The following is a 19,911-nucleotide window of genomic DNA, read 5'->3' on the forward strand; positions in this document are numbered from 1 at the left end:
GGCATATTCATAAGCAAAACTGATGTAAATAAAAAGGTTTTATCCCCTAGGTTAAAATTGTGTGTCTGTTCTGGGGCTAAGGACAATGTCTCACCCCAGACTCCTGAGCAGGCTTATTAGTGCTGTAAGAAGCTGGCCTCTGGAGTCCCTGCTGCTCCGTCTCAGCTTGCCTTGAGGCCTTACTTGTTGCCTTATGAATTCAAGGCTCCTTTTTTAAAATTTTAAACTAATAGCAACTATAATGTTTGTTGCTGCAAAACAGCCGTTAACTCCTGGTGTTATAAACACACTTAAAATCAAACCTGGACATTTTGAACTTATTTATCTGGCTTAACATCTTTAACCATGTTAAAATGTTCAACATCCAAATTGGAATTTTTTGCTAACAAAAAGTAAGTCTCATGGAAAGTGCTAACAATTCTGACAAAGTCTTTCCCAGAAATGTGCTAGTTCATTTGATCTTTCAAATGTAAAATGTTGTAATTATTATCAGACTTCGCAGACCTTGGCAGCAATGATTTATTTAGCATTAAGATAAATCAGATGTCTGACTCAAACTCCTGTCTATTATTTAAAACTCTTCTATCAAGTTGGGAAAAATTTCTCCAAGAAAAGTCACTTATTCCATGAAATTTTCTAGGTCCCTACTTGGAACAGATGGTATAGGGATGCAAAGATGAATTAGGACACTAGCTGAGCCTTCAAATAACACTTAGTAAGCAGGCCAAGGATATGAGAAAGGTTTATACATATTCATCTTATATAAAGTAAAAATTAAGGGCTTTAAGACAAATACTAAAAATAGTGCAATGACAAATCAGGAGAAGGCAATACTTTTAGCTGGGATATGGGGTAAAGCTGTAAATGGCCATGTCTCTATTTCAGACCTCTATTCTGGTGGTATTAGTGTGGTTGTGTGTTTGTATGAATTTACATCATCTATCTATTTTCCTCTCTGTGCAGTTATTTTCTGATTCACAAACAATTCAGATCGTCTCTACTCTCATTGTAGTATATGGGCAAAACTGGATTACAATTGAAACAGTCTATTTGTCAGATAATGGAACACACAGACTAAGTTAGTTGAGTTTAAAATTATCTTTAAAAATCCCACTTTTCCAACAGAGGGTTAACACTGAGCAATTCCAGAGACCGTTTTGTTAGGAATTTTAAATAGGTGTTGGGGGTGGGGTAGAGAGGAGAACATTTTACTCAAAGAAGTTGGTAGTCCCCTGAGTGTTTTTACATACAAATGAAGAAAGAGATGCTGCTATCTTTTTATAGCTTCTTTGGGGGAACTGGGGTAGACCTTTCCAAACCTGGTTGCCTCCCTGTTGTTTGTAGTTTTCTAAAGAAAGTCCCCAATTGAAAGGCAGGACATAAACAGTAATTACTGAGAGAAAGCCTGGGAGAGCTGGAGATGAAAAGTGAGGGAAGAATATAAAACCATAGAATGAATTTGGTCAAAGGAACAATGTGAAAACTTAACCCTATCTTTTAGAAGTTTACCACCTGTGGCACCACACTTGAATATAATATAACATCATAAAATAACTTACTGAACTTTAAACTACTGTATTCTTGGTTTAGGCTGGAATTGAGCATTTGCTGAGCTTGACTTGATTTACATACTTAAATGCTTCCTTCTGTATATAGACAGATGCAACGATCAGGACACCAGGACATCCTATAGAATTGGAGATACCTGGAGCAAAAAGGACAATCGAGGCAACCTGCTTCAGTGCCTCTGCACAGGCAATGGCAGAGGGGAGTGGAAATGTGAAAGGCACGCATCTCTGCAGACCACGTCCACTGGTGAGGCACACAGTGACCAGGGCCAGACATGGGAAACCATTTCAAAACATATTTGTGCAAGTCCACCTTTCCTTTGACAGGCCATTTGAGGATGATTTGCAGGGTTTTAGCTAATAGTCTGCAGTCATTTACAGATTTTTTTGGTGTTAAAACTGTTTAAAGTCACCTTTTACATTGACATAAAAATGAAATGAAGATCTTAGGGGGAAAAACAGTTTTAGCCTCAAGCGATTAAACTGATATTTAAGAAAATGCTAATATCTTAAAACCTACACAATTTCTATAGAGAGATATGAATAGATAAGCATATAGAGATCTATGATATATGCATATAAATGCACACATATACATAACACAAGCATATGCGTTTGAAAATTGAAAGTGCTTTTTAATGGAACTGAGAGGGTTATAGTAGTTACATGACTACTTGGTTCTTCTGCTAGGAAAAGGGAAAAAGTACATTTGTTCTTTTTTCAAAATGGAATATATTTCCTTATCCTGACATTCTCCTCTTTTTGTAGCAGAAACAATCCTTTATGTGTGGTTTCCATGCTCCAACAGGCTTTGGTGCATTCCATAAAATAGTGCACAGTCATTTTCTTCATGTGCTGACATTCACAATTGGAGAGATTCAGAGGGAGCCTAAGGATGGGAATGAATGACACAAAAGCTCAGCATATTTTTTTTTTAAGTTTTACCTGTTTCTGGTCCAAGAATGAGATATTTGTACTGTAGCTTGTCTTGTAAGAGTCTGCAAGAAAGAGACAATGGTGATCAGGACATGTGCTTCTGTTACCTGGCGCAGTATACTTTGATCCAGTTTTTACTACACAATGTGTTTGCAGTTGCTTAGCCTTCTATCCGTCAGACAGCTAGCTAAATTATTAATTATTTGCTTGGATTTTTCTCCTTTTGATGAACTTTCATCCTGTTCTGAACACTTACGAAGATGAACAAGATTAAGACTGGATAATGTCTTTGAGTTATTTGATTATTATCAGTGAAATTACTGCTAACCAAAAAAATTGCAAATATCAATCTACTCAAGTAGCTTAAATTAAAAGGGTACCTGGGGTTAGATAAGGTGAGCATGCAATAAATGTTCTCTATTTTTATTAATATTTCTATTACACTGAAAAACTTTCATTATTCAAAAAATGTTGGAGAAACACGGGGTTATACAAAATGGAACCTGCTTCTATATGATCTTTATATTCCTTTATATAGTGGCTCTCCCAGGGGGAGATGTATGAATGCAATGCCACCTTTCCCCAATATGAGTGATGTGGGGATCCCTTGTCTGTGAAGTACCTTGGCGTCTGCAGCGCTTAAGGAGAGACTGAATTCAGTCTACCAGTCATTCCAGTATCGGTTCTGGTTCTGCCCTTCTGGACCTGGCTTTCAGGACAACAGATTTCCAAAAGTTTTTTAAAAAGACCAACATAGCCCATCTTACTCTGAAAGGAAAACAGTCTTAAGAGGATTGATTGGTTTTAGGAAAAAAACACAACAGAATTCCCAAATAATCCTGGGGAGAAGCAAAATGTAGAAGAAGGGACGGCTCCCAGAGAATCCCGTATGGCTTCCCAGGGCACCCCGTGAGGAGCTCAGGGTCACACAGATGGGAGAGGTCGGCGGAGTGGCAGGGACTCCTGAAGACCATTGTCAGGAGAAGTGCCCCAATGTACCAGGCTTACAGAAGCTGCCAAGAGAAGAAGGGCAAGGCGGGCCATTCCCGGTGAAGGAAAAGCATGAGGACAGGTGCAGGGCACACGAGGGAATGACAAGGAGGACAGTGAGACGAGGCAGAGAGCAAGGACGTGGTCAGAAGTGTGGAAGGAAGCCAGCGTGAAGGATTATGAAGTCATGGTCTGAGCTTCCTGGGGTAGAGAAGCGTTGCTGGAGGTACCTGCTCTGTTGAATGGCAGAGCAATGTCTGTGATGTAGAACTATAATCCTGGTAGCTCCAAATGAACTAGGAGATGGAGACCATTTGGTAGATTCTGGTGGATTCTTTCTTAGGCTGAATGCAAAAGCTAATGCAGAAAGGGAGGGGTGTTTCTTTCCAGTTGCAGGTCAGTAACTTCATGGATTTCAGAGTGATCTGTATGGGACCCTGAAGACTCCAGAAAGTAGTTAGTTGTTTTCTCTTATCCAGCTTTGTGACTTTCTTTTCTCATGCCCTCAGGATCTGGCTCCTTTGCGGATGTCCGAACGGCCATTTACCAGCCCCAGCCTCACCCCCAGCCTGTTCCATATGGCCACTGCGTCACAGACAGTGGTGTGGTTTACTCCGTGGGGATGCAGTGGTTGAAGGCACAAGGAAATAAGCAAATGCTGTGCACTTGCCTGGGCAATGGAGTCAGCTGCCAAGAGACAGGTCTGCATTACCTTTATTTTTTTTATTTTGGTATCATTAATGTACAATTATGCATTACCTTTTGAAAAAATAGTACTTCTAACTTTTTATGATTTAGTGTTTAAAAGTGTTTGAAAGGCAATATGTTCATTTAAAATATATATATATGTATAAAACAAGAAAACAAGAAAAGCTTATAATCATACCACACTGTGATAACTGATGTTTGCATTTGATATATTTTCTTCCAGTCTTTTTAACCTATGTATTTTCTTTTAAATTGTGGGGATTAAACTGCTGTGTGTTAGTTTTATTTGTTTACAATATTGCTGCATGAGGGTTGCTTTCTGAATAGTTAAACATCTAAATTTTATACTCTAAATCTCAAATTTCTAGAGCTCTGTGATATAAACTCCTTCCGGCACCATAATGCATCTCTTCTGGGCTACAGAAGTGGTAGTGATTATAGCAATAAGAGTTGGTATGCCTGACTTTTCCCCTAGAAGGGCTTTATGTCTTAATTCTTATGGAAGAACAGAGTGATGATACATGTCCCTCTCGTATCCTCTGAGCAGCACCCTTAATAAACCTGGATTGGAGATTGACAAATGGGACACTGAGGCATGGCAGCAGCAGTAGTAACAAGGTGGTAGAATAATGTAGTTCTCAGCAGGAGAACTCAGGTGTTGCTCATCCACAAAGGACGTGGCTTCCTGAGTGATGTATTTTGATTGACATTAACTAGATGACCCTTCATACCAGAAGCTGTTTCCTTTGAGGGCACAAGCTCAGGCTCAGTCAATCTATAAATTATCAGTTCTTGTTGAGAGATAAATGCAGCTCCATTTACTGAGATGCTTTTGGTCTGTGCTCGTAGCTGTAACCCAAACATACGGTGGCAATTCAAATGGGGAGCCATGTGTCTTACCATTCACCTACAATGGCAGAACTTTCTACTCCTGCACCACCGAAGGACGGCAGGATGGGCATCTCTGGTGCAGCACAACTTCCAATTATGAGACAGACCAGAAATATTCTTTCTGTACAGACCATACAGGTGAGTCTCCCAAGGGAAAAACACTGCAGTGAGAAAAACCCATTTCTCAATGCGCTATTTTTATTTGCAGCAATCTAGCCATTTTTCTTGAGGCTGTGTAAGAAATACTGCTTTTGTTGAGTTGGGACCCCAGAGACATGGAGCTAACTTAGCAGCTGAAGATCCTTCCATGTTCCCCAGGACCCTTGGGGAATGACAGCAAGGGAGAAGCCCTCCAGTTCAATTATTTTTAACACATTGGGATTATGATGTGATTAAAGATATTTATATATTAAAATCAGCGGGAAGTCCCACAGGGCTGCAGAAAACACATGATGGACGCCTGATGCTTCTGTTTCTCTTCTGGTCAAAACTACGTTTTATTTAAAGCGACCATTTAATCTTTTTTTTTTTTTGGCTGGGAAAATGGGAGTGAAAATTGGATTTAAATTTGTTTTGAAGGTGAAGGTGAATACCCTCAGGCAGCTCAGAACTCTTTATTATCAGACATCTTTTATTCTGAAATAGATTTCCTGTGAATTAGCTATAGAAACCGACTTGCTCAGACCCTTCCTGTCATAGTTCCCCACCGTGCATTGAAATCTCCGTTGTAATGTTTTTCTTCCTATTTGTGCATTATTCTGGGCAGTTTTGGTTCAGACTCGAGGAGGAAATTCCAATGGTGCCTTATGCCACTTCCCTTTCCTATATAACAACCACAACTACACCGACTGTACTTCGGAGGGCAGGCGGGACAACATGAAATGGTGTGGAACCACACCAAACTATGACGCTGACCAGAAGTTTGGATTCTGCCCCATGGCTGGTAAGATAAAGCCCTTGTGGAAACCATATGAGGAGCCAGACAGAACAGTACTGGCTAGTTTACTCCTATTTCACTCACTGAGACTTAATTTTGAGACAGCTGAATTCTTTGTGAGATACATAACTATCTACCTATCTAAACAAATATATAAGAACTATGTAATTATTTCTATAGTTTTTAAATCCTATTGGTACAATTTAAGGTCCAAAAGTGTATAAAGACAATAAAAACACTTTTTAAAATGTCTGGAAATAATAAATTTTTCACAAGTTTGTCTTTCGTGAAGAGCACAAAACTGAGGAGCTTTTTAGTTACAGATGTACAAAATTTGCACGTAATTTTGGTTTGTCACTTATTCAATATCAAAATGACCATAATTGTATGTTTTCTGGCATGTAAGAGATCTGGTTTTTAGTTTTTGGTTTGTAATTGGGGCTTCCAGTTGTATGAATGAGAATGGGGGGAACCAATACATTTTACTTAGAACCAGGAATCTGTGCACTAGACACTGTCAAGTATGGATATGGGGCAATGAAACGCAATAAAACGGCTGATGGTTACTCTCATTTCTCTTGTTTTAACAAAAGAGTCTGTTACATTTAGAAGGAAAACACACTTTAGCTTACAATTCTATACCCATACACAAAGTTTCCCTTTGAGATAGGATAAAATATTTATGGGACAGTAGTCAAATGCAGGCTTCTAAAACAAATCAACCTATTTGTGTGAATGCGTAGGTATTGCCATGGCTTGACGTCCTTTAGGTGTTCCTGTAATTATCCCCTACAACACAGCTGACCTTTGAGGTGTCTTCTCTCTTTGGTAGTCAAAATTACACATCCATAGGGCAGTGCTGAGATTTCTTCAAGGCACACAAGACTGCTTTCCAAAGGAGAGTTCTTCGTTGAACCAAACTGGACTGCTAATACTGAGTACCTTTTTAGACCTTGTGATCATTTATGTAGTATGCCTTTCTCATCCATTTCTAAACAGCCCATGAGGAAATCTGTACAACCAATGAAGGGGTCATGTATCGCATCGGAGATCAATGGGACAAACAGCATGATATGGGCCATATGATGAGGTGCACATGTGTCGGGAATGGACGTGGAGAATGGACGTGTGTCGCCTACTCCCAGCTCCGAGGTGTGCTTGCTTACCAGTGACCACATTTGAAAGGACAAAAAGTACAGAGAGGCAGACTTTTGTGTGAAAACTTGTACTTCTCCAAAAACAAGAGAAGAAATATGCAATGCCACTCTATGAGTCTGTCATGCTGGATAAGGTTCTCATGTTAGGCAGCCAGTTAAGAAAAGCTGGCAGAGACATTACATTCTAAGGTTCTGAAACATTCCTGAGATGTAAGTACTTGGGCTGTGCCAAAAAGATGGCTTCAAAGACTACAACACAATCATTTGATCCTTTTAGCTTTTAGTTACTGGGTTCATGACCAGAAAAGATGGGATAATTTCTGTAAAGAAAAGAGACTCTGCTATTGTAAAATCGGATCCTTGCAGATCTACATTTAAGGAGACAAATACATAGAGAGATCAGTTTCTTTTGTTCAGATCAGTTTTACCCCTTGGGTCCTGGTGTATAATACAGAGATGTTGATTTATTAGAGTTATTTCAGTTTCTCTATTTCTTTGATTTGAAAAGTAAGATTTAGGTAGAACTCAGAGCTCATAAATAGTCCATGTAACTGGTGTGTCGATAGTGACCTGAAGCTGTTCTCCCTTTGTGATGTCCGGTGGGTAACACAGTCTAGGAGTAATGGTAATTAAATGTGGTGTTGCAGAGCTGAGAGGGAGCCTAGGAAGACATATACTCCAACTCCTCATTTTACAGATGAAGGAGCTGAGACCCAAAGAGGGAAAATAATTTTCTCAGGATCTCTCTGAGATCAGGAACAGAGGTGGTGGAATTTTTTTTTTACTTTATGAATGCCATAGATGTTATTCTACTTCCCAAATCCAAATATCTCACCACCCCCACCATTCCAGAGAGCAGACTATCACACAATGCTGTGTGCTCTATAAATATCTTTAATCTTCCTCCTATTTATCAGAACAAACAGAAATCTAAAGGACCTTATCAACTAAATAAGAACTTTTCCAAAAGTAAGACATGTATTTGTTCAAAAATTGGCTTCCCACAGGAAGATGTATTTTATCACATTCTTTAGCTGTATATACTTTGACCTCTGATGTTTACAAGTTTCTAAGAGAAACATTATTTTCATGCAAAAATTGTATTCCAGACTAAGCTGTGAAAATGTTTATTTTATGCCAATAAAAATGTTGTTTTAGTGGGACGTGTTGATAATTAAGCAGAAGGAACTGCATGCTTTGAAAAGCATAACCTCTTTTATTTCATCAGTAAAATTTAAGTTTTCCACCCATTACACTGTTTTCTAAACAGATCAGTGCATTGTGGACGACATCACTTATAATGTGAATGACACATTCCACAAACGTCACGAGGAGGGACACATGCTGAATTGTACCTGCTTTGGTCAGGGTCGGGGCAGGTGGAAGTGTGACCCCATTGGTAAGTAGCCTCATGTTGCTAGATGGATTTGGACACCAGACTAGTCAGCACATTTCAGATAAGGAGGCCTATTCAATAGGCCAGACTCGGATCAGTGGCTTGCAGAGAGCTTTGCAAAGTCTTTTCTCCAATCATGGACCAATCTTGATATTGGTAGTCATCTGTGTTTACTGAATTTGGTAGCAGAAGCAGTTTTTTAATTGAATGGAATTAGTTCTTTGGTTCTGAATCATAAAGACAATCCATGTTGTGAAAGAGAACTTTCTTTTTGCTGACTGTGAATCACATGGGCAACTGATTATGCCAGTAAATACCTTATTTTTCTTGGCTGCCCTTTATAATAGATCTAAGCAAACAGTGAAGGTTGAGCCTTAAAAGAGCTGTGTTAACAGCTTTAAGGTAACTCATGAATATTCCTTTACTCAAAGAGACATGTTGCTTGTTAAGAAAACAAACTGATCAGGTAACTTTGTTTGACCTGAGATTGCCAAAGCTGAGAGAGAAGCCTGAGAAGTTTTCTTAGAAACTGCTCAGTGAGTATTCATGATTAAAACCTAGTTCATTCATTTCCATGTAAAATTAAGTCCTCCAAATTTTGATGTATATAGAGTGATATTTGTTTTTGTTATTGAAATGGTCTATCAGTTGCATTAATATGGGTAAAATATTATAACTGATATGCTTTTCTCAAATTAACATTCAGAATATCAATAGATCCTGGAATTTAAATCTTAACATTTTTATTTAGAAATATTGTCCTTTTAGAGAACTAAATATTCCTCATAGTGGGTACTTTTATACCACTAACTCCTGTAAGGTAAAGATAAAAAATACTAACTGCATGTATTTCTAAGGATAATCACATGTTTCTATTAAGACTAAGAATGTATGCTCTAGCACACTAAAATTAAATTGGTACCTTTAAGTCTTCAAGGCTGCTTATTTTGTACTTGTATGTATTTTAGACCAATGCCAGGATTCAGAAACCCGTACATTTTATCAAATTGGAGACTCATGGGAGAAGCATGTGCATGGTGTCAGGTATCAGTGCTACTGCTATGGCCGTGGCATTGGGGAGTGGCATTGTCAACCTTTACAGACCTATGCAGGTAAGTGGCTCTAGTACTGAAAGTTGAGAACTATCAGCTGGGTTATAAAAACAGGGCAGCCTCAGTGTCTAATGCTTGAGTGGCACCTCCTCCTTTCCCATCCTTTTCTACTATTACTGTCTCACAATCAATTTAATTTTTCGCTAGAATGGTTTTCCTTTCTCCCCAGTTAAGTAAAAGGTGTGGAAGGCCATGAAATGTGCTTGTATGTAAATTTGTTTCTTAACATTGTAGAACATTCCAGTAGGTTAAAGCTCTCTGGCTAATTTCATCTCCACCGTAAATGAAAATAGAAACCACAAAGGAACTATGCTGGGAATAAAGGGTTGGTGTTTTATATTATGGTTCTTGACAGAGAAGTTGCATAGAGAAATTACATGAAATGCAATATAGGGTATGTGTTGGTACACCATTTCATGTAGGCCCTCTCTGTGTCAAAATTTTCATTTGTTTGATCAATCAGTGTCTGGGACAAAGTATTCTGGGTCAAGAGTTGAGTAATTCGGTCAATTCTCCGCCCACACAGTTCAAATACTCTCAAATGTTTATTGCTGAGTTTTTCCAGGTCATGGGCATAATAGCTAGCTATAGGTGTTAATTCATTTTAGAAAAAAAGAAAGATGAATTTAATTACACTGAGTGATTAATTAGAATAGGATGTGTTAAATTATGAAACTCTAATTTTTAGACATCTGTTATTTGAGCCACTACTAAGGTGCAAAGCCTCCTAGACTATTCTGTTCACTTGAAACTTAAAAACATGGCCTACATTCAGAAACAAAGATATTTAGGGCATCAGAATCTGCCTATGACACAAAGCTTAAGTTAACTGCTAAATCCAAGTTTCACTTATTTCCTCATCTGCAAAACAGAGAGATTGTAGCTGATTAAAGTTCCCTGCAGCACTAACAATCTAACAATCTGTGATCCTAAATACCAGCCACCCAGATACACCCTTTCAATGAACTTTGAAAAGCTTCTGCTCCCGCTAAGCCTCAGGCACTCTCAGGAGAGAAGGTGACTGCTTTAACAGATGCATAGCACCAACTGACCTGGCTCTTCAACTGTATTTTGTGATGAAGTCAGGTGTAGGAATCATTTAGAATAATTTTTTTAAATTTAATGATCTAATGAAATCTGATTGCAGAATTACCATAAGTTCAGAAAGCATATAACTTTTTTTTTTTTTCTCTAATGATGCAACCAAAGGATGGAAACTTTTAAAAGAATACTTTCTAGTTTCTGTGCTTGTGGTTGTTATTGGTATGGCAACTTGGTGAAAATGATTTCCTCCTCAATGACATAAAGAGAACTTTTTTTCTCTTTCTTTTTATAATAAGTTTGCTCACATAGCTGCTTGATGGAAGCACACAGGTGGACATACCAGGGATGAAATCTAGATGTCAGGGAATCTTCTGTGTTGGAGTTTTGTATGTTGACCTGTCTCTACTCTTTATAAAGGGCAACACTAGAGGTCTCTGAACATAGAGGGGACTCAGGAGAGGAGACAGGCACTGCTCTCAGTCTGGTACTTATCTGTATGTCTGGTTTGCTCATTGTTCATGGGCAGCATGTGGGGCTTCAGGAGTGTGGAAAGAATAAAGGCACAACAGATCACCCAGAGATTGTCTCTGAGCCTTGTTCTGTTTGTTCCTCCTACAGAGGACTTGGTAGAGTTGTTCAAATTAACAGAAGATAAGAGGCTTTTGGTTTGTCAATAAACAACCATGAAAGCACAGATCTCAGCAAACTAGAGAAAAAAAGACTGAGTTGCAAACTCATAAATGTTTAACTTCTCCAGGGTCACCGCTACTGGAAATAGTTCATTTTAAACTGCTTTTAAAAGTATAGACATCTTACCTTTACTTAACTATTTTACTGTTAGCCTGGTTATATTGAGTAAGAGAGGGAGTGAGGCTTTTACAATGGTCATTGTTGGTATAGGCTAGTCAGGTTGATTTAAAAAGTTTTACCCACTAACCCGTTTCAAAAGGATTGTTTAAAAATTTAAATATAAATAATGTAAATGATCTCAGAATTTTCAGATTTCCTTTCTTCAAATCTGTGTAGAATAAGATGGAGTAGATTTATCATCAGAATTTAAAGGGCTGTACAAATAATGGACACTTATTTACTTTTTGAATAAAAATATGCTAATGGCACAAAATCCCCATAGTAGTCCCCTTAAAAGTGGGTTGTAGCACAAGCCTAATTTTAAAACATGGCAAGATGTTTGTTTTATAATCAATGGGCAGAAGCCAATTCCACATCCCTCTCTGAGTCCCATAGAATTTTGACCCAGTATTTGAAGTTTTAGATAGAAAGAAAACATCTTTCATTTTGTTCTATCACTGGGGTAAAAAGCACTGAGCTGCCTTTTTCTTGCCCCTCCCCCTCTCCTTTATTATCCTCCTCCATCAGTATAGGAGCATGATTAGGCTTACAGGTGGGCAGTAAAGGTTATTTGTATTGTCTTTCTAAAACTTAATCTATATAGACATTTATTCATCATAAACTTTTTAAAAATGTAGACTATTTTTGGAGCAATTTTAGGGGCACAGCAAAATTGAAAGGGAAGTACAGAGATTTCCATATATCCCTGTCCTCCTACGTGCACATTCTCCCCGTTCTCAACACTCCCCTCCCCTCAGTGGTTCATTTCTTACAATCAGTAAACCTGCATAGACACATTGTTTTTACCCAAAGCCCACTGTTTATGTTAGGGATCACTCTTGGTGTTGTACATTTTATGGCATCATAACCTGTTTACCCTCAAAATTCTAATGGCCAAACTAAATAAAACACATGAGGAAATTATGATAGGATTTCCTGAAAGGCTCTATATTTAAACAACCTTATATCAGTTACCATAAAAAACTTAATGACATGATATTCATATATTTACTGATGTATGTGGAAATACTTTAAGTAGTCATATCTCAAGTTTTGCTTCAATATTTGTCTTTAAAAACTTATATTTGTTAGGATTTTCATGGATAGAGGTGGGACTCAAAGAGGGATGTGGAATTGGCTTCTGCCCATTGATTATAAAACAAACATGTTGCCATGTTCTGTGAAATACATCCCTATAGAATGAAAAAACTGAGAATTTTATACATGAATTTTGGTGCTCATGTGGCTTAGAAATATGTGCATTAAGTAAAATAAAGATTGATTCAAAGAGTACTTGTTCATCTTCAATCAGCTTTTATTAATTCCCAGTAGGAAGTGAGTATATTATTCTAGAACTTGAGTTTTACACAGACACTGGTTATGTATTTTTTCTGCTAAAGAAAACTTTGTTTTTATAGAGAATTTAACAGCAAAGATAATTAAGTTTGAAAATTGATATATATATTTTTTTCTAGGAGCTTTCAGAAAACTTAAATCTGTTAATCTGGTTAAAGGCTTTCTTAAAACATGCAAAATTTTGCTCTCTTTGACAGTGTAGCATTTAGAAATTCTTAGAAAGGTTGTAACAAGGAACTTTATTTTTATTTCCAGTAAGTAGAACATTGATTGACATCATTAAATAGACAGTATTTAGGAAAAAGGTAGTGTGTTCTGCAAGCATAAATTTTCCAACTATTCCATTAGTACCCTAAATGGAGTCTATATTATTAAGAAATCTTCCTTTATTTTGTCTTTTCCTTAAAAAAAAAACCTAAATCATACTTTAAATTTTATTGGAAGCAGTCATACACATCAAGATTGTAGAAATACTGAATTCACTACATATTTCAAAATGTCATTTCAGTTTATAACTGCTTTTGAAAAAAAAAGTTTGATCTCTTAATGATTTGACTAATCAATGGTATGATTTTTAAGTGTACTTACTGAATAAAAATAAAACTTTTTTCAACCTACAACATGCCTAGACTGATAAGAAATGAAACAGAGCCTTTATTATCTCTCTTTCTTTGTCTAAGATTCTACCCCATTTAGAAATGTGCTTGTTTTAGTCATGTCATTCGGCCTTTGGAATGTTGTAGACGGTAGATTTCATTCTTGGTGAAAGTCTCCACAAACTTGAATTTTCTTCAAAAAAGCTTAATATAAGTAAATGTAGTTTGTATTCCATTTGACATTATCTGTGTTAGGGCGGTTTCACAATTTCCTCCCAATTCTTACTTTGAAAGTGGAAAAGAAAGCAAGCTAAGAAACATTTAAATAATTTTTATTTTATTCATTCTAAACAAGTTCTACTTGCAAAGATAAACCCATTTTTATTTGGGAAGGACAGTAATTTATCAGCTAAAAAAGGGTTTGTTACATTGATTTCCAATGTCAATATGGAAAAGAATAATCCCAGATAATCTGTATTGTACTCACACTTACTGATAAGCAGAGCTGTCTTCATTGAGGGCCCTCCATGGGCACTAAACTTCAAGCTGAAGTAAATGAACACCCAAGGTAACCGAATTTCACATGTTCATTTTCAGGCACAAGTGGTCCTGTCCAAGTAATCATCACTGAGACCCCCAGCCAGCCCAACTCTCACCCCATCCAGTGGAATGCACCAGAACCATCTCACATTTCCAAGTACATTCTCCGATGGAAACCTGTGAGTGCCCCACCCGGAAGGCTTACACATTGAGCCTTCAGAAATTAACAAATGTTGAAATACTGTTTCCAGGTTTTTAGCCTCTAGATGTGATTAACTATCCATATATTTATATTTGCTTAATGACCTAACAATATATGGCCAATTGATTTAACACAGAACTTAGCTTTCATATCAGAAAAATCTTCTTCAGAAGGACTTAGAATTAGTAATGCTTAAAATTTCTTCCCTAATATAAGAAGAGAATCTAAAGTTTTCATACATCCTTGCAAATCCATCAAAGGAAAAAAAAAATTATTGGCATCATTTCAGTGATTTGAAAAACAAAAGAGCTAAGTTAGAATTTTCATCTTCTGGTTCATTTCTTAAGTGGTCATTTCTTAAACCATTACTTTTGATCCTCTGAAGTTATTGAGATAGAAGGGAAAGAGATGATGAAGGGAAGTGCAGATGAAGAATGAGAGTTGGTTTATGTAAAGACTGAACCTTGTGATTTTCTAATAAGAAACATCTAGAGATTGAATAAATCATGCTGAAGAGAATATATGGTCTATTGAGCTTCAGTTTCTCTTACACTCTCAAATCTGCCCACTGTATCTCCAAAATTTATGGCTTATAATTTTGAGATATAAAATGTACATTGAATTGCAAAGTCTTCAATGAGTGGCAATGATAAATTTCTTTGAGATTTTTAACATTTAAAAAATTTCAGGTTTTTCCTTAATGTGTGTTACCTGAGAGTTTATTTTCAAAAATATTCTTCTGATAGCTAACCAAAAAACTTCACAGTGACTAGAAGGCTTATCACTAAATCTGAGCTAATTGTACTGACTGATTTAAGATTTTTTTCAGTATACTTGAGTTAAAATTAGAACTTAAAAAGTACTAGGATCACTTCATTTATTCCAAAAACAAAATGGACACTTGAGTCGTTGAATTATTAAGAAACTCGTTGATTGGATAATTCTAAAATCTCAGTGGGCATTAAAAATGTAGTTTGACTTATGTTAGTTTAGAACATCTACACTTAAAAGGATCTCCTCTTATTTGAAATCAGGGCGTTTCTTTTCCACACATTTTATTGCAGTGAGTTTTGTGATCCATGACATATTAATGAAGCTGGGCAGGATGTGAAAACGTAAACTGGAAGCAAAGATTAAATAAACTGAAATCACATTCTTCCTCAGTCTTGCCCAAAGTTGGCTAACCACTTCAGATGGGGTAATTCATATCCAAGAGTGAGTCATGAAACCACACGAGTTCAGCCTTATATGTGATGGTCCCAGGAGTTGAGTCACAGAGCAATATTGTGCTTCAAAGGAGTGTTTCTGCAAGGCAAGAAATTCGTACCCCACAAGTGAAAGAGTCTTTTCACACTTCAGAGAGGAATCTCTCTCTTTCACTGTAGAAATTTAAAAATTGGGAGACAAAACTTGGGTTCATCATTTTATCTCGCTGATATTAAATAATTAATTTGGCAAAAAGGAAGGTTTTCTATACCTACAGCTGCAGCCTTGGGCATGGCGCATATTGTTTCTTCACCTGCAATGGGGTGATAATATCATTAACTTGCAGAAGGGGGAGGATGACAATTAAATGGGAGAATGCAAGTAAAACAGCCCAGAGTATGGCACATAGTAAGCTATCAGTAAGTGTTAGATATAATTATAATGATGGTTAATATTAAACTCTGTGATCGGTCCCTATTCTGAATCCAGCTTTCCATTATTTTCCTCCAGAATGGAGCTGCATATATCCCTCATTCTTCTGACTCAACATCATCTTTGAATGCTCCTCGCTCTGAATACTTAGATGATTTTTTTTTTTAACCCTCAGAAAAATACTCCAGGCCGTTGGAAGGAAGCCACCATTCCTGGCCACTTGAACTCGTACACCATCAAAGGCCTGACGCCAGGTGTGATCTACGAGGGGCAGCTCATCAGTGTCCAGCACTATGGCCACAAAGAGGTGACACGCTTCGACTTCACCACCACCAGCACCGGCGCACCGGTGACCAGTACGTACACCCGCCGCCATTGGGTCGGTGCCTGTGGCTCACGAGAGCCGGGCTCTCCTAGGACGTGCTTCCCTTCTCCATTTCCCTCCATGGGTGGACCCGCCCTTTTAGAAAATGGTATTCTGCAGACGATGGCACTACATTTTCTCAGTGGCTGAAAGCTCCTTGTCCCCCCCCCTCCACCGTGACCCTTTAGGCAACACCGTGACGGGAGAGACAACACCCTTTTCTCCGGTCGTGGCCACTTCTGAGTCTGTGACTGAGATCACGGCCAGCAGCTTTGTGGTCTCCTGGGTCTCGGCCTCAGACACTGTGTCGGGATTCCGTGTGGAGTACGAGCTGAGTGAGGAAGGAGACGAACCCCAGTACCTCGGTAAGCGACATGTGTTGTCAGGAGGGGCTGCTCGTGAGCTCTGCTCGGGAGGGGGCACCCAGGCCGGTGGTCTGTGAGGTCTGACCTAGCTGACAGCTTAGACGGAACAAACTGTCCTCCAGGATGAGGAAGGAAAACGACTGACCCTTTCCAGGACTGAACTGGATGTTTCCTGAGCCACCCTTATATTTTCCTGGTCCCTAATATGAGCTGCATTATTCATTTGCCTGGGCTCGAAGAAGACATTGCCTTAAATGGCTTCTTTAGGCAAGTAATTGCCACGATGAAGACTGTAGCAGAAAGTTAGCTTTGGGGGGTACATACCACCCTCATTCATGCTTTTCACCTTCTCATTGTTAGGCTTTTTAAAAACTTTATTGCAAAGAAAAAAAACACCGTTATTGTAGTATAATGTATCAAAAGCATAGAGCTTGATGAATTTTTATAAAGTGAACATACCTGGGGGATCAGCACCCCAATTAAGAAAGAGAGCATCTCTCTTACCCAATGCCCTATCATCCTTTGTCCATAACCACTGCCCTGACCTCTCTCTTAACTTCAGAGGGCTACTTTTACAAATTTGAGGATAGGGTGCAAAAATATTTAGAGAAAAAAATTTGAAAGTGGACCAAAAAAAAAAACCAACATACCACGGTGCACTGAGAATGATTGATTTCCATTAGTCCGTTTCCTTCTACTCTTGTCTTCCCCACACATATATACATAGTTTTTAAAATATCCTTCTTATAGGTTGTGGAGTCACTGAGGGATTCGTATGCTCTGATTAGTGCCTTTCCTTTTTATTTCAAAGATCTTCCAAGCACAGCCACTTCTGTGAGCATTCCTGACCTGCTTCCTGGCCGAAAATACATTGTAAATGTCTATCAGATATCTGAAGAAGGAGAGCAGAGTTTGATCCTGTCTACTTCACAGACAACAGGTAACTGTGTACTATGTGGTGTAAAAAGAATCTTTTTTTCTGTAAAACAAGCCCAAAACAGTATTTCCTGATTGTTTTCCCTGTCTCTCCCTTTCTTTCTTTGTTAGCACCTGATGCTCCTCCTGACCCTGTCGTGGACCAAGTTGACGACACCTCGATTGTTGTTCGCTGGAGCAGGCCCCAGGCGCCCATCACAGGTCAGCTTGGCCGCCTCTTCCTGGCTGCACGGTCATGTGGCATAGGTAGTGAGGGAGTAGATTCTGATCTGTGGACAGGCATATCACTTAAATCTCCTATATTATTACTAGATTGGACTGGAGTAGAGATGTGTGTATGTGACACTAATTAAGAATGTGCTTATTTTCAAATCTTACATACCTACTTCTTATGGGTCATTTCCCCTCAAATCTGTTTTACTGACCCCTTATGCACGGACACAAACACATATGCAAAACCTCTAAAGCTGGCTCATTGACTTATTAAAGGCATTCCAATGGTAGAAAAGGGATAATTTTCCTGAAAACTTTACTGTAAGACGTATCCTTAAAGTGGTAGGTGAGTGGCCTTCTTAGCTCATTAACTGACGCAATGGTCTCTAAAGTTCCTAAAAGACACAGTCAAGTGCTCAACAACTCTGTGCTCAAGGTAGTTCATTAACTGCTTCCATTGCCCCGAGCTCAGAGAGAAGAAATTGGTTTCACATGAATATTTTCACCTCGTGGCTTATCTAATAGACATTTATTAAGGATCTTGGGTGTTCAGGGATGATATTACTAGAAAGCAGAGCTGTTTCTTATTTTATTTTTGTGCTGAATAGTCACTATAAGAAGTGGCAACATTGAGAGAGCCAAAAGGAATCACTAGTTCTTAACTAATCAAGCAAGATGCTAAGGGATATTAGGAAAGTGGAATTTTTTTTTTTAATTTGTTTCATAAAACAGTGCATCTAACTTTACCCCCCATGAATCCACAGGATACCGAATCGTGTATTCACCATCAGTAGAAGGCAGTAGCACAGAGCTCAACCTTCCTGAAACAGCCAACTCTGTCACCCTAAGTGACCTGCAGCCTGGTGTTCAGTATAACATCACCATCTATGCTGTGGAAGAAAATCAAGAGAGCACTCCTGTTTTCATCCAACAAGAAACCACTGGGGTCCCACGGTCAGGTAACTTAAAGACACTTCCTGTGCTATCTTATTACCTAAGAAGGACTTGATAAGGTAACTTCTTTCATCTCTCTTTTGTTGGAGGAATAAAACCATCCTCGGACTGTGTTCATTCCAAAGCTTGCTAGGAAGAGCAGAATCAGAAGTCTCTGCGGGAGAGTTATTTTGTCAATGTTAACAGTTCTGTATGCAAGTAGTCTTACAGTTTAGTTTATCCCTACACTTATGAAATTTGGCTGAAATGTCTATACTATTACTTACCAAAGCCGGCTTTTGGCCTTCCTGATGAAAAACTGACTCCATAAAGTCTTCATACTTCTCCCTAGAAACGTAAGGGTCAGTTTATTCATTGCTTTTAAGTGTCATAAAAGGATTCAGTAAAATGAAAACCACATTTTTTTGTATTGTCACAATAAGGGTTTTTAATTTTATTTCTCATATGTTCATTTTAACCCTTGATAGGATACTTCATGTGTTAGAAACTCATCGCTTACCTACATATTTAGATAAAAGGCTGAAATGTCATATGTAAGCAGTATGACTAAACCATGAAAAAAGCAAGAAATACACTCTCTGGCTAAGAGACAAAACTTAGCATTGCTCTGGAATGAGAGGTGCTAGGAATTGCCTTATAAACATCTGGTAAACCAGCTTTTTAGCCATAATTAATCTCCAGCAGGAATTTTGAATGACCAGTTGGCTCTTGTCTGTTAGATAAAGTTCCCCCTCCCCGGGACCTGCAGTTTGTGGAAGTGACAGATGTGAAGATCACCATTATGTGGACACCCCCTCAGAGTGCAGTGACTGGTTACCGTGTGGACGTGATCCCTGTCAACCTGCCTGGGGAGCATGGGCAGAGGCTGCCCATCAGCAGGAACACCTTTGCTGAAGTCACCGGGCTGTCCCCCGGGGTCACCTATCACTTCAAAGTCTTCGCTGTGAACCATGGGAGGGAGAGCAAGCCTCTGACAGCAGAACAGACGACCAGTACGTCAGCTCCTGACTTTACCTCCACTCCTAGCTTCTCCTCCCTCACTGCAACCTGTGACGAGTGTGCAGCAAACCCCTTACTCCTAGGTTTGCAGTTAGAACCGGGAAAATACTCAGTGGAGAAGGGAGTATATAGTATATAGTGGGCACAAAACACATTAAAC

General features: G+C 38.5%; 1 protein-coding gene across 12 annotated transcripts in view; it reads left to right on the plus strand.

Annotated features, from left to right (window-relative positions):
- FN1 (fibronectin 1) overlaps positions 1-19,911 on the plus strand; it is a 61,339-nt gene that overhangs the window by 5,865 nt on the left and 35,563 nt on the right. For all 12 annotated transcript variants that reach the window (XM_073218136.1, XM_073218137.1, XM_017676156.3 and 9 more), the window contains exons 6-19: positions 1,657-1,815; positions 4,004-4,195; positions 5,052-5,231; positions 5,860-6,036; positions 7,030-7,182; positions 8,458-8,586; positions 9,552-9,695; positions 14,138-14,259; positions 16,096-16,276; positions 16,473-16,649; positions 17,461-17,589; positions 17,697-17,786; positions 18,563-18,757; positions 19,472-19,744. In XM_073218136.1, the coding sequence (XP_073074237.1) occupies positions 1,657-1,815; positions 4,004-4,195; positions 5,052-5,231; positions 5,860-6,036; positions 7,030-7,182; positions 8,458-8,586; positions 9,552-9,695; positions 14,138-14,259; positions 16,096-16,276; positions 16,473-16,649; positions 17,461-17,589; positions 17,697-17,786; positions 18,563-18,757; positions 19,472-19,744 (2,301 nt within the window). The remainder of the gene's footprint in view (positions 1-1,656; positions 1,816-4,003; positions 4,196-5,051; positions 5,232-5,859; positions 6,037-7,029; positions 7,183-8,457; positions 8,587-9,551; positions 9,696-14,137; positions 14,260-16,095; positions 16,277-16,472; positions 16,650-17,460; positions 17,590-17,696; positions 17,787-18,562; positions 18,758-19,471; positions 19,745-19,911) is intronic.

Source organism: Manis javanica, chromosome 12, assembly GCF_040802235.1.
Source record: "Manis javanica isolate MJ-LG chromosome 12, MJ_LKY, whole genome shotgun sequence".
In the NCBI taxonomy this organism is placed as follows: domain Eukaryota; kingdom Metazoa; phylum Chordata; class Mammalia; order Pholidota; family Manidae; genus Manis; species Manis javanica.